This window comes from Perognathus longimembris, chromosome 6 (assembly GCF_023159225.1).
Source record: "Perognathus longimembris pacificus isolate PPM17 chromosome 6, ASM2315922v1, whole genome shotgun sequence".
Lineage (NCBI taxonomy): Eukaryota > Metazoa > Chordata > Mammalia > Rodentia > Heteromyidae > Perognathus > Perognathus longimembris.
In genome coordinates, this window is record NC_063166.1 from 68058690 (window position 1) to 68072451 (window position 13762).

Sequence of the window (13762 nt, forward strand, 5' to 3'; positions counted from 1 at the left end):
AGACTGACTTCAAACTGCAGTCCTCAGATTGAGCTCAGTTTTTCGAATTGCAGGATTGCAGGCATGAGCCACCAGTGCCCAGATATTGTATGTTTTTAAATTGGCACTTTGTTACATGAAGACTGGATTGGAGGGGTCTGATCAAAAGCAGAAAAAATAGGAAGCAGTTGCAGTTGTTGAGGTGGAGGTGACAGCAGCTGAAGTATTACCAGTGGAGGTGGAAGAAGTAATATATTATAGGCATTTTCAGTTTGACTGTTAGCATTTTTTGTTACTGCTTTTTATTGGTTGTGAGGCTTGAACTCAGGATCTGGACAGTGTCCCTGAGTTCACTCAAGACTAGCCTTCTACCATTTTGAGCCACAACTCCACTTCTGGTTTACTTGTGATTAATTGGAAATAAGAGTCGCACAGAGACTTTTCTGCCCTGGCAGGCTTTGAACCATGATCCTCAGATCTCAGCCACCTGAGTAGCTAGGATTACAGGCATGAGCTACTGGCTCTGTCAGCATTTTTGATGCATTTTTTTTTTCCTGGAAGGTTCTCTGTTTCAAAAATATAGTAGCAAGAAAAAGGAAAGAAAAGAAAAAGAAAGGACATAGTATATGCATCAGTGGCTAAAGCCAGAGATACCTTTAATTAATGATAGGAAAAAATTGAGGGCTGGGAATATGGCCTAATGGCAAGAATGCTTGCCTCCTATACATGAAGCCCTTGGTTCGATTCCTCAGCACCACATAAACAGAAAAAGCCAGAACTGGTGCTGAGGCTCAAGTGGTAGAGTGCTAGCCTTGAACAAAAAGAAGCCAGGGACAGTGCTCAGGCCCTGAGTTCAAGCCCCAGGACTGGCAAAAATAAAGAAAAAATTGATAGTATTTCTTTCTGTTTCAAGTAAACAAACAAACAAACAAAAAAAGAAACTGAGAGGATTGTATTTAACCAAGAGCACTAGAGTTCACTTATTCCCTGGTACTAACTTTTAATCTGCCTCCTCTAGTTTTGTATACATTTGTCCAGGACAGTAATGCTATCCAGTGTTTAGAAGATGAGGTTCAGGGCTGGGAATATGGCCTAGTGGCAAGAGTGCTTGTCTCCTACACATGAAGCTCTCCTGGTTCGATTTCCCAGCACCACATATATGGAAAACGGCCAGAAGGGGCGCTGTGGCTCAGGTGGCAGAGTGCTAGCCTTGAGCGGGAAGAAGCCAGGGACAGTGCTCAGGCCCTGAGTCCAAGGCCCAGGACTGGTCAAAAAAAAAAAGAAGATGAGGTTCAGTAGAATTAGACTGTGATAGAAGTAGCCTTCATAGAAAGGTATTTGTCCTTTCTCTTCATGTGAGAAATAATTGCCTTGGCTGACACCTGAGGTGGATGGTTGTATGGTTGGAGGAGAAAACTATGTTATTCCAAATAAACATTTGCTGGAGCTTGGAAGCAGCAATCCATATTTCACTTTTCCCTATTTAAATGATCAGATCAACTGTGTTGCTGCTGCTTTTAACTTGCATTAGAATTTTAATGTTGACAGTCTGATTGTATCCTATCTTTAAATATTAAAATCCTCAGCATTAGAAGAGACCCCATAGTTATCCTCTGAATACAGTGGCATAATGATTTGATGAATTCATAACAGAGAGCTACCTAATAACAATCTTTTCCTCCCCAGTCCGGGGGCTTGAACTCAGGGCCTCAGTACTGTCCTTGAGCTTCTTTTTCTCAAGGCTAGCACTCTACTAACTTGAGCCATAGCACCACTTCCAGTTTTTGCTCTTCATGTGGTACTGAGGAATCGACAGGGCTTCCTGCATGCTAGGTGAGCATTCTACCTAGCCCCATATCCCAGCCCCTCTAATAACATTTTATATTGATTAGTCTAACATGACACTGTCTTGTTTGTTACTTGCCTTCCAACATTTCCCTCATCTCCATTTTAGATATGGGAAAACCAAGACACTTGTCTAGCATTCCGAAATAGTTGATAGATTACCCAAAGAATCAAGTTTTGGCCACACCTTCCAATATCATACCATCTTCTTTGTCCTTTAGTAGCTTTGCTTTTGACCTTTCAAGAATATAAATCCATGCGCGATTGGTTCATTTTTTTAAACTTCCCTGTGTCTTTCGTTTGTTTGGTTTTCAAGACCAAGTCTGTCTATGTGGCTCATGCTAGATGCTCTAGAACTATGTTCTTGTATATCTCTAGTAGCAAGACTTATGGATATGTTTTATCATACCTGGCAAAACAGCTCTTTTCATCTTGGCTACAAACAAGTTTTTTATATTTACTATTATTCTGTTTCAATCAAGAAATTAACTTGAGAAAGAAAGTAGCTGGTGCTATTGCTTTTTTTTTTTTTTTTTTGCAGCAGTGCAGGGAGCTTGAACTCAAGAACCCAAGCTCTTGTTCAACTTTCTTCTTTATAGAGGATGCTCTGCTACTTGAGCCACTCATGCAAAAGCAAGAGCTTTCTCATTAAGCTATATCCCTAGTCCCTCTGATCATTTTATAGTCCAAGCAATGATATTTGGGAGCTCAAGTCACACTTGAGGAAAAGGATTTCCTTCTACTTGAACTGTAATGTCATCTGTGATGAATAAATGGCTTAAAGTACTGTTGGTACTTTCAAGAGATACTCCTGGAATATAACACAAACATTATCAGTTTCATAAAAATTCAGAGAGCCGTCATTGTTAAACAGTGCTTCAGACAGCATATAATAGCTGTCTTCCTGTATGGAGTTCCCTGCCTCTACTCCTACCCCAAGCAAAGTTTGAAAGGTACTTTGGAAGTGCCCTTTACCCACCATCTAAGCAACTTCTTGCTGAATATGTCAGATTACACACATGCTGAATATCTTCCAACACCATGAGTGCATTTATACCACTCAACCTCTAATAAAATACCAGCTTACATTGTACTTGATGCTTTTCCAACTATTAATTTTTGGATCCTTTCACACAATATTTCTAAAGTTAGATGGATAAATTGTTGGTGGTATATCCATTTTCCATGGGAGACATGCTAAAATAGTCACTTAGACATGATTACATGTCTAGTGAAAGAGTAAGTCCTAAACTTAATACTAGGATTCAGTATTCCAATTATCATGTTGCTCATTTAGTCCCCCTTTTTATGTCTAGCACTTGTGTTGAAATTATCTCTAATCCTTATATCTTTCCTGCCAAGATATTTCCTGCCATGTTGCAACGTTCAAAAAGGAGTCAGGTGCATTAGAAGATTATGGTTCAAAGCTAGCCCGAGCAGAAAAACCCCCAAGACTCCTATCTCCAGCTAACCAGCAAACAAGCTCTCCTGTAGACCTAGCTCAAGTGCTAGAATGCCAGCGAAGAAAGTCAAACAAGAGCATGAGGCGCCTGAGTTCACCCTTTGGTATAGGAATGGGGAGGAGGGCCCAGAAAGGTGAAATGGTTTGCTAAAATTCATGTAGATTACAAACATGACAGGTGAAATCTCTGTCTTTGTAATAGTGCAGTTTTGTTGCTGTATTACTGCTTATTACACAAGAAATAATGCTAGTTTTTCAGGTTTGTGGATAGTGAACTAAGCAAGAGATGAGTGGTTTTGTCTGTAAGCAAAATTCTCATAGGTTAGTTTTGTCTACAATCTAAGCTTTCATTTGGGAAGAACATACAGTTTAGTGTGCTGAAGTGGGCCGTTCCACCTTTGTTATTCTGCCAAATGCTGAATGTTAAAACACATCTGACAGCTAAGCTCTCCTCGGGCCTTTGGCGCCCTTGCTGTAAAGGCAGGTGGTCTGAAGAAAGGCTCCCTCTCGGTTGTTGCACACTGTACATAACACATAACAGTGCGAGACAACTGTCATTTCCTTCCTTCCCTTCTCTCTACCCCTCCAGAAAGCCGGGCCCCAGATGGAAGAGCTGGAAACATGTCAACTGTTCTCTGAAGGGCATTGAGAAAACACTGTCAGGGAGAAAAAAGGCAATCGCAACAGCTCATTAGTCCACTAATCAGACAGGACAGCCATCAGTTTCACAAAAATGTCCTGGACAGAGAGATGGCAGGGGCTGACAGTTTTGCCCACATGGTTCTCCAAGTACTGCATATTCTTAAAGAGGATTTATAACATGGGGACTTGGCATCCTTGACTTTCTTTATTCATTATATCCCTTTCCAAAACTAAGGCCACTGCAAACTGAAATGTAAAATAATATTTGGAGGATTTTTCCCCCTCATTAGAACATGTTCTGCGCAGATATGCCTTCTGCTATCATGAATACTCTGGTATGCCTTGTCTCCCTAACTGTGACTTCACAGAAAGGAACCTGCCTTTACATTCTCATTTCATCCTCTCCTGCCTGTTCCTTGTACTTTAAATTGAACTCAGCAGTACTGAGATTGAAGACCTGGTGCTTAAGTGAAAAGCTTGAAATTACTAAGGACCATAGATCGATTGTGTGTGTGTGTGTGTGTGTGTGTGTGTGTGTGTGTGTGTGTGTGTGTGTGTGTGTGCCTATAACTGTTGGGCTCTGTACCCTGCCTCAGCTTCCCCAAAAGCTGAGACTACAGACACATACCATTGCATATGTCAAAAAGTAACTTTTTGGCTAGGCACTGGTGGCTTATTCCTATATAATCTTACCTACACACGAGGCTGAGATCTAAGAATCAAGGTTGAAGCCAGCCTAGGTAGGAAAGTCTATGAATCTCTTACCTTCAGTTAATCAACAAAAAGCAAGTGTGTATGGTTCAAGTGGTAGAGTGCTATCCTTGAGCCAAAAAGCTGAGCCAAAACAAGAGCTCCTGAGTTCAACCGCAAGTACCAGTACACACTAAACAACAAAATCTTCTTCAGGATACTAGAATATTATCATACATTGTTTAGTCTTATTTATATTAAATAGGACCTAATTTTAATGTCATTAAATTTATCTAATTTATTACCTTTTTATGTGTTCAAACAGCTGGTTATTGGGAATTGCCTTTATGGAAGAAATAGCCCATGCTTAGTTCAGAATCAGACTTTTGAATTACATTAGAGATATTAGTTTCAATTCTCCTTACTTGGGCTGGGAATATGGCCTAGTGGCAAGAGTGCTCGTCTCCTATACATGAAGGCCTAGGTTCGATTCCCCAGCACCACATATATAGAAAACGGCCAGAAGTGGCACTGTGACTCAAGTGGCAGAGTGCTAGAGCCTTGAGCAAAAAAAGAAGCCAGGGACAGTGCTCAGTCCCTGAGTCCAAGGCCCAGGACTGGCAAAAAAGAAAAAAAAAAAACACATCAATTCTCCTTACTTAATTAGTTGTTATATAAACATTTAAATACTAGTAATAATTACTAGTGGTAATCTCTGTATAACTGATTAGAAGTCTATTCCATGTCATGCAGTTGATTCTAGAGAGGACTCTAGAGAGGTCTCTAGACTCTAGAGAGGTCTGATGTCCACTTCTCTCTCTAATTTAATTCTTTTTTTTTTTGTGTGCCAGTTTTGGGGCTTGAACTCTGGGCCTAAACACTATCCCTGAGCTTCTTTTGCTCAAGGCTAGTGCTCTACCATTTGAGCCACTACACCACTTCTGGCATTTTGTCTGAGTAGTTAATTGGAGATGAGTCTCATGGACTTTTCCTTCCCTGCCCAGACCGGCCTTGAACTATTATGATCCTCAGATCTCAACCTCTTGAGTAGTTAGGATTACAGGTGTGAGCCACCAGCACCCCCACTTGTAATTTGACTCTTCTATAAGAAGTCAAGAAAGAATACATTTAGGTAAAACAAGGGTTTTTATTTGTTTGTTTGTTGCTGCTGGTCCTGTGGCTTGAACTCAGGGCCTAGGTGGCATTCCTGAGCTTTTGAGCTCAAGGCTATAGTGTTCTACCTCTTGAGCTACACCTCTACTTCCCACTTTCTTTGATGGTTGATTGGAGAAAAGACTCTCACAGACTTTGCTGCCTACTCTGGCTTCCAACAGTGATCCCCAGGTCTCAGCCTCCTTAGTAGCCAGGATAATACAGGTGGAAGCCACTGGCACCCAACTGGTTAGCCAAGTTTTTTGTTGTTGTTGTTGTTGTTGTTTTTCCTTTTTCCTCCAGTCCTGGTGCTTGAACTCAGGGTGAGCACTGTCCCTGGCTTCCTTTTGCTCAGACTAACACTCTACCACTTGAGCCACAGTGCCACTTCTGGCCTTTGCTGTTTATGTGGTGCTGAGCAATCAAACCCAGGGCTTCGTGCATGCTAGGCAAGCACTCTACCACTAAGCCACATTCCCAGCCCAAACCAAGTTTTTAACCTGGTTTCTTCTTCCTTTCTCAGTAAGTCTCCAGACTTACTTAGCTTTCAGTTCATGTCAACTTCCTCCTTTTTACTTGTTTTAGTTATAGTCTCATGGACTTCCTTTCCTGCCCAGGCTGCCTCTGAACCATGATCTCATGATTTCATCCTCCCAAGTAGCCAAAATTACAGGTGTGATCCACTAGCGCCCAGCTCTCTGAACTTCCAATAGCTGCTGACAACCCTTGGCAGGTGTTCATTTGTAGGTATCTTACTTTAGCCTCTGCCTCTGTTATCATATGGTTTCTCTGTGTGGCTGTCTTCACATCTGCCTTCCTGTGAATGCTTCTATCTCATATTTAAGGACACTATTCAGGTTGGATTTTTCCACCCACCCAGACAGGCTATAGAGACCTGAAAGCCCTTAAGCACATCTTCAATCATCATTTTCCCAAATAAAGTATCCTCAAGGGGCAGGGAATGTGGCTTAGTGGTAGAGTGCTTGCCTAGCATGCATGAAGCCCTGGATTCGATTCCTCAGTATCACATCAACAAAAAAAGCCTGAAGTGGTGCTGTGGCTCAAGTGGTAGAGTGCTAGCCTTGTGCAAAAGAAGCTTAGGGACAGTGCCCAGTCCCTGAGTTCAAGCCCCAGGACTGGCAAAATAAATAAAGTACCATCAGAGTTTAGATACTTGGGCATGGACACATGCACCCATTGTACTAACCATCTTCTCAGCTTCTCAGTCCTCTCAGAAAGCATGTTGGTGTTTCAAATTGTTGTTGCTATTTTTATTATCTTACGGAACTCTGACTTCCCATTCTCTTATTCTCTGCAGTTGGTTCTGAGAAAAAAGTGCCAGCAATGCCTGGATCGCCTGCGGAAGTGAAAATACAGTCACGATCCTCACCTCCCAGCATGCCACCCCTCCCACCAATAAATCCTGGAGGACCGAGGCCAGTGTCCTTTACTCCTACAGCATGTGAGACTGCTCAATTACTTAAATTTGTACTTTCGAATGCTAACTGAATTTCATGACTGACTTCACATATACTATATAACATTTTCAAAATGCTATTCACATATAAAGGCCAAGCACGGTGGTTCATATTTGTAATTTCAAGAGGCTAAGACAAGAGGATTTCAAGGCCCAGGCTATTCTGGGCTGCAGAGTGAATCCCCTAATTAAAAAAAAGCGAAAAAATAAGTTCAATCTATTAAGGTAGTATAATTACAGAATTAAGTATTCAGAATGAAGCATAAGCTCAAGTGGTAGAACACTTGCACAACAAGCACAAGATCCTGAGTTCAAACCTTAATATTCCTCCCACTCCCCCCTCCAAAAGAAAGGAAGGAAAAGGAAAAACTACATGGTAGTTCAAGCCTACAGTTGTAGCTACTTGGAAAGCAGAGATCTGGAAAATTATGGTTCAAGGCCAGCCCAGGGAAAAAATACACAAGACTCCATCTCAACCAATGGCTAGGTACAGTGTTACATATGTATCATTCCAACTACACGTGGAGCACAAATAATTCAGGCCAGCCAGGATATGAAAATAACCAGTGTTGGGCTGGGAATATGGCCTAGTAGCAGAGTGCTTGCCTCATATATATGAAGCCCTGGCTTCGATTCCTCAGCAGCACATATATAGAAAAAGCCAGAAGTGGCATTGTGGTTCGAGTGGTAGAGTGCTAGTCTTGAGCAAAAAGAAGCCAGGGACAGTGCTCAGACCCCGAGTTCAAGTCCCAGGACTGGCAAAAAAAAAAAGGGAAAATAACCAATGTTAAAAGGGCTGGTGGAGGGGCTGGGGATATGGCCTAGTGGTGAGAGAGCTCGCCTCGTATACATGAGGCCCTGGGTTCAATTCCCCAGCACCACATATACAGAAAACGGCCAGAAGTGGCGCTGTGGCTCAAGTGGCAGAGTGCTAGCCTTGAGCTAAAAGGAAGCCAGGGACAGTGCTCAGGCCCTGAGTCCAAGTCCCAGGACTGGCCAAAAAAACAAAACAGAAAACAAAAAGGGCTGGTGGACTAACTCAAGTGATAAGAGTACCTGCCTAGCAAGCTTGAGTGTGTGAGTGTAAACCTGGATACTTCAGAAACTGCTGGTTATAGAGATAAAGTTCTTGGTGATTTATCTGTACTGGCTGGCCTCTAGTCTGAATACCTTCCACCTCACTTTTTTCTTCCTTCCTCCCTTCCCCACCTCCTTCCCTACCTCCCTCCTTCCTTCCTTCCTTCCTTCCTTCCTTCCTTCCTTCCTTCCTTCCTTCCTTCCTTCCTTCCTTCCTTTCTTTTCTTTCTTTTCTTTTTTGGTACTGGGGATCAAACTCAGGACATTGCACTTGCTAGGCAAGCGCTTTGCCACTGAGCTACATCCCAGCCCTCTTTTTTTTTTTTTTTTTTTTTTGAGAAAGAAGAGAGAGAGAGAGAGAGAATGAATACTGGCTGATTTCAAATCCAAGATCTTCCTGCCTCAACAGGAACTATAAGTGTACTCTACCCCACCTTGCTTCTCTGCTTATTACAGCACTGTACATTTCAGGGCTACTTTTTATTAGGTTGCTTGTTTTCATTATTGCCCAGGCTGGGATCAAATACCTGGGCTCTATCAGTCGTCTCCACTCAAGTCCCAAGTGTCTGGGTGGGACTATAGGTACCTGCCACTATAATTTGCTTTACATTTTTAACACTTTAAGAAAAAAAAAAAACACAGTCTGAATATACAGCAATCTTATTGAGAACAGAAACAGAATACTTAACATCTGCTTTACAAAGTTTCAGTAAAGGAGAACCCAAGAAGAAATCAGCCAATGATCCTTGTATTCTGCACTTAAAGTCAGTCGTTTATTTTGGCTCTCTTTTAGTAAGCAATGGCATCAGCCATTCTCCTCCTACTCTGAATGGCGCCCCCTCACCACCACAGAGATTCAGCAATGGCCCTGCCTCTTCCACATCATCTGCACTAACAAATCAACAACTGCCAGCCACTTGTGGTGCCAGACAACTCAGCAAGTTGAAACGCTTCCTCACCACTTTGCAACAGTTTGGCAATGACATTTCCCCTGAGATTGGGGAGAAGGTTCGGACTCTTGTTCTAGCATTGGTGGTAAGTACACTATGAAGTACAACATCACTGTTGACGGCTGACTGAGTTCACCTCTCAGGTCCACAGCCAGCAGTGAAGTTGTTTTTGCTTATTCCCAAACCTATAGTAATATGGTAAATTCTACAGAATAGATTAGTTAATAATATATATAAAACAGTTAAATTGGTTATTTCATGATAATAGTGCATTAAAAAACAAAGTCTATAATGTTTCCCCTATTGTTTAAGGTACTGACTTAATGCCAATAAGTGGCTTTGAATTTGTCTTAAAACTGTTTTCAACAATCCTACTGAGATCCAACCAAGTTAATGCAAGGTTTTTTGTAATTTAATATATTCAATGGCTGGTGCATTATTTCCAAACCAAAGAGAATAGAAAAGTAGCAATTTTAAGTTTTGAAATAATAATTGGTAAAATTATAAGTTTCTTAGTCTAAACAAATAGTACCAAAGTGATTACATTGTTAAGCTCCTCATGTATATAAATGCTTTGTTTAGAGTTTTCAAGGTACATGTGATTTTCTTTGATGTACTGATCATGGTGAGGCTTGTGCTATGAAGGAGTGATTTTCTGAATTGACTGAGGGGATGGATTTAACTCTGGATTTAGAAGGGGAATGCTTCCATTTTTTAATGTTTGCAAATCCCCAGTACATTACATGTCTGTGCTCTTTCCTGCTTGGTACCTCTGTGCATGGTGGAAAACAAAAACATATAAAACCAGTCCTTAAAGTCTCATTTTTGAGAGTGTAATTCAAGGGAGACTCCTAGGATTCCTATGATCCTATGATTCCTATTTTCGTAGTAATACTAAGATTTATTCTTAGTAGTGCAGTGGAATTTTCTAGAGACTACAAAATGTGAGATATTGTAAAATATTAAATGCAGCTAGTAGAATCCAGCTGTCCTCTATCATGCTAGATAGTAAAGATTTAGGGTGAGGGCAGGTAACTCATGCCTTTAGTCCTAGCTACACAGGACGCTGAAATCTGAAGATTAAGGTTTGAAGCCAACCCTGCCAGGAAAGTCTGTGATACTCTTATCTCCAATTAGCCACTTGAGCTGCTCAAGTGGTAAAATGCTAATCTTGAGCAAAAAGAAGCACGTCCAGGGACAGTGCTCAGGTCTTGAGTTCAAGTCCTTGGACCAACAAAATAATGAATGAATAAATGAATGAATTAATATTTAGGTATACTTTTCATAACCAGAAGCAGAGTCTCACTGTCTTTGTTTTTGACAACTGAGCTTCTAACACTTCTTTTCACTCTGGAAATTATCATTTAGCACAGGCCTTACTCAAAGTAATTTGCTGCCGAAACTGGCAAAACATAAACATTCAGAGAGGTGGAGCTTCCACCATTGAGGAAGCAGTTTGGTTAGCCTTTGAGTGAGATCTCAGTTCAGGGTTCAGCATTGTGAGACTGTATTCAGTTTTAGAAGCTGAACATTGTTCATCTTTTCAGAACTCAACAGTGACAATTGAAGAATTCCATTGCAAGCTCCAAGAGGCCACAAACTTTCCTCTTCGTCCCTTTGTGATTCCATTTCTCAAGGTAACTGTGGGAGCTACAGATCATAATTTATCTTCAGCATTTCCTCAGTCTTCCTGATCACTGTTCTGCCATGCAAATCAGGGTAGCTCTCTACAGTTTCATGTGTTTGTTTTATTTTGGGCTGGTAGAGAGGTGTGAGTGCAATCTGTAAATAACTCTCCTGCATGATGAGATGCAGATTGCAAAAGCCTTGAGTGTGGTCTGTGTGCAGACACTGTTGGTAACGCACAGAATAAGAACAAGCAGGCATGGGAAGAAGGAGGGGTAAGTAGGCTGAGGCAGAAAAAGTATGGGCCTTATAATAGTTTGTGTTATATGAGAATATAGGCTTATGTACTTGTGATTTGCCACAAGGCTAGGAGAATATGATAGGCTATATTTGTATTCCTAAGCCCCAGGTAACCTAGTCTTGCATTCATGTCCTCTGGTATTGTTTCCTGAAACATAAATTTTTAGGTACTGTTTTAAATCATTATGCATATTTACCTGTTATAACTAAGGTAGTATTACATTTATACAGCTAACCTTTTAGAAATATTTTATTTTGGAATAATTTCATGCTCACAGATGAGCTAGAAACTGGTATAATAAAATTTCTGAGCTGGGTGCCGGTGGCTGTGCCTGTAATCCTAGCTACTTAGGAGGTGGAAATCTGAAGATCATGGGAAGCCCAGGGAAGAAAGATCATGATACTCTTATCTCCAGTTAACCACCTGAAAACCGGAAGTGGTGCTATGGCTCAAGTGGTGGAACACTGGCCTTGAGCTGAAGAGCGCGCCCAGGCTGAGTTCAAGCTCCACCACTCACTAAATAAATAAATAAATCTGTATAGCCTTTCCCCAGATTCTTTAAATGTTAACATATTATTACATTTCATTATCATTCTCTATTTTTCTTCTGAAATATTTGAGAATAAGAAAGCTAGATATGATGAATGTAAATAAAATGATCTAATCAGAAGATTAATTTTTGATTCCACACGATTACTAGTCTATTGACCTGATTTATATTCTACTAGTATCCCATTTATGTTCTTTATAGCAAAACAAAACCAAAATGTCTTAGGTTCGATCTTAGGGACTCACACATCCTAGACATTCTACCGCTTAGGCTACTCCCGCAGTCTAAAACCAAGACTTTTCTGTTTGGTGAAGGAAGCACGGTAATCCCAAGTTCTCAGGGGGCATATGTAGGAAGATAGTGAGACCCTATCTGAAAAGCAAGTAAAGCAAAAAGGTGCTGGAGATGTGGCTCAAATGGTATAACACATAGCTAATGAATGCAGGCTCTGAACTCAAACTCCAGAATCCTGAAAGAAAATAATGGGAAGGACCATTTTAGTAACACACTAACATATTGACACTCTTGTTTGTTCTTTTCTTGTTGAGACAAGGTCTTATTATATAGATCATGCTATCCTAAAACTTTATAGTTCTCTTGGCTCAGCCTACCATGAATAGTAATTGCAGGAATACACCACCGTGTCCAACATAATACCAGTTTTTAAAATGTTTTGAGCCGGGCTGGGGATATGGCCTAGTGGCGAGAGAGCTTGCCTCGTATACATGAGGCCCTGGGTTCGATTCCCCAGCACCACATATACAGAAAACGGCCAGAAGTGGCGCTGTGGCTCAGGTGGCAGAGTGCTAGCCTTGAGCAAAAAGGAAGCCAGGGACAGTGCTCAGGCCCTGAGTCCAAGGCCCAGGACTGGCCAAAAAAAAAAAAAAAAAAAATGTTTTGAGCCGGTTACTGGTGCCTCATGCCTATAATCCTTGCTACTCAGGAGGCTGAGATCTGAGGATCATGGTTCAGAGCCATCCTGGGCAGGAAAGGCCAGGAGACTCTTATATCCAATTAACCACCAGAAACCCAGAAGTGGCACTATAACTCAAAGTGATAGAGCACTAGTCTTGAGCGAAAGAGCTCAGGGACAGTCTCCAGATCCTGAGTTCAAGCCCCATAACTGACCAGGACAATAAAAGGTTTTAATTGGATCATAACAAGCATATAGAGGAAGATGTACAGGCTGGTGTGTGGCTATGTTCTAATACTGTGCTAACCCCAACTGCTCAGAGCAGTCTTTGAAACTTTTCTAGCTCTGAAACAACTGCGTGTCAGAAACAGTAAACAATTATTCTCTTAAGATTCTGGAATCAAGAAAGATTTCTGAAATATGTATTTTTTAGAAATGAATTTGTGCTTTTCTTTCCTTCTCTTTTTCTTCTCCTTTTTTAACCAAAGGACACATGCCACAAATGCAAACATACAACTTTTTTCAGTTCGGTCGTCCCCCCTTTCCCCCCAGTCTGAGGGCTTGAACTCAGGACCTGTACACTATCTCTGAGCTTCTTTTGCTCAAGGCTAGCACTCTACCACTTGAGCCACAGTGCTACTTCTGGCTTTTTCTGTGGATGTGGTACACAGGGCTTCATGCATGCTAGGCAAGCACTCTGCCAGTAAGCCACATTCCCAGTCTCAGTTCAGCTTTTACAGGTGCAATAAGATTGAGGTTAGAGAACAGACTTAAAGTGTTTTATATTGTTAAACTCTCTATTCTTAACTCTGTTATTTTGGAAAACAGCATGAGGTAGGTTGTTATGGCAGCTTTTTGGCTAGCATTTGGGGTTTTGTCAATTTATTTCTGCTTTAAAACAGTCACTAATTATGGTGCCTACTAAATTAACCTTCAGTGAGGGGATGACTACTTGCATGTATTAAAGCTCCTTTTGCTTGCTCATCTGTCCCTTGAGAATAAAAACTTCTGTTACAGGCTCAGCCTGGATTATGTTTAAATACGGGGAGAAAAATGTCATTCTTTATCTTTTTTTTTTTTTGGTGCCAGTCCTGGGGC

At 41.2% G+C, this 13762-nt stretch overlaps 1 protein-coding gene across 2 annotated transcripts in view; it reads left to right on the top strand.

Annotated features, from left to right (window-relative positions):
* Positions 1 to 13762, top strand: part of Cbfa2t2 (CBFA2/RUNX1 partner transcriptional co-repressor 2) — a 91247-nt gene that overhangs the window by 52967 nt on the left and 24518 nt on the right. For both annotated transcript variants that reach the window (XM_048349019.1, XM_048349020.1), the window contains exons 2-4: positions 7089 to 7232; positions 9118 to 9359; positions 10822 to 10911. In XM_048349019.1, coding sequence (XP_048204976.1) covers positions 7089 to 7232; positions 9118 to 9359; positions 10822 to 10911 — 476 coding nt within the window. The remainder of the gene's footprint in view (positions 1 to 7088; positions 7233 to 9117; positions 9360 to 10821; positions 10912 to 13762) is intronic.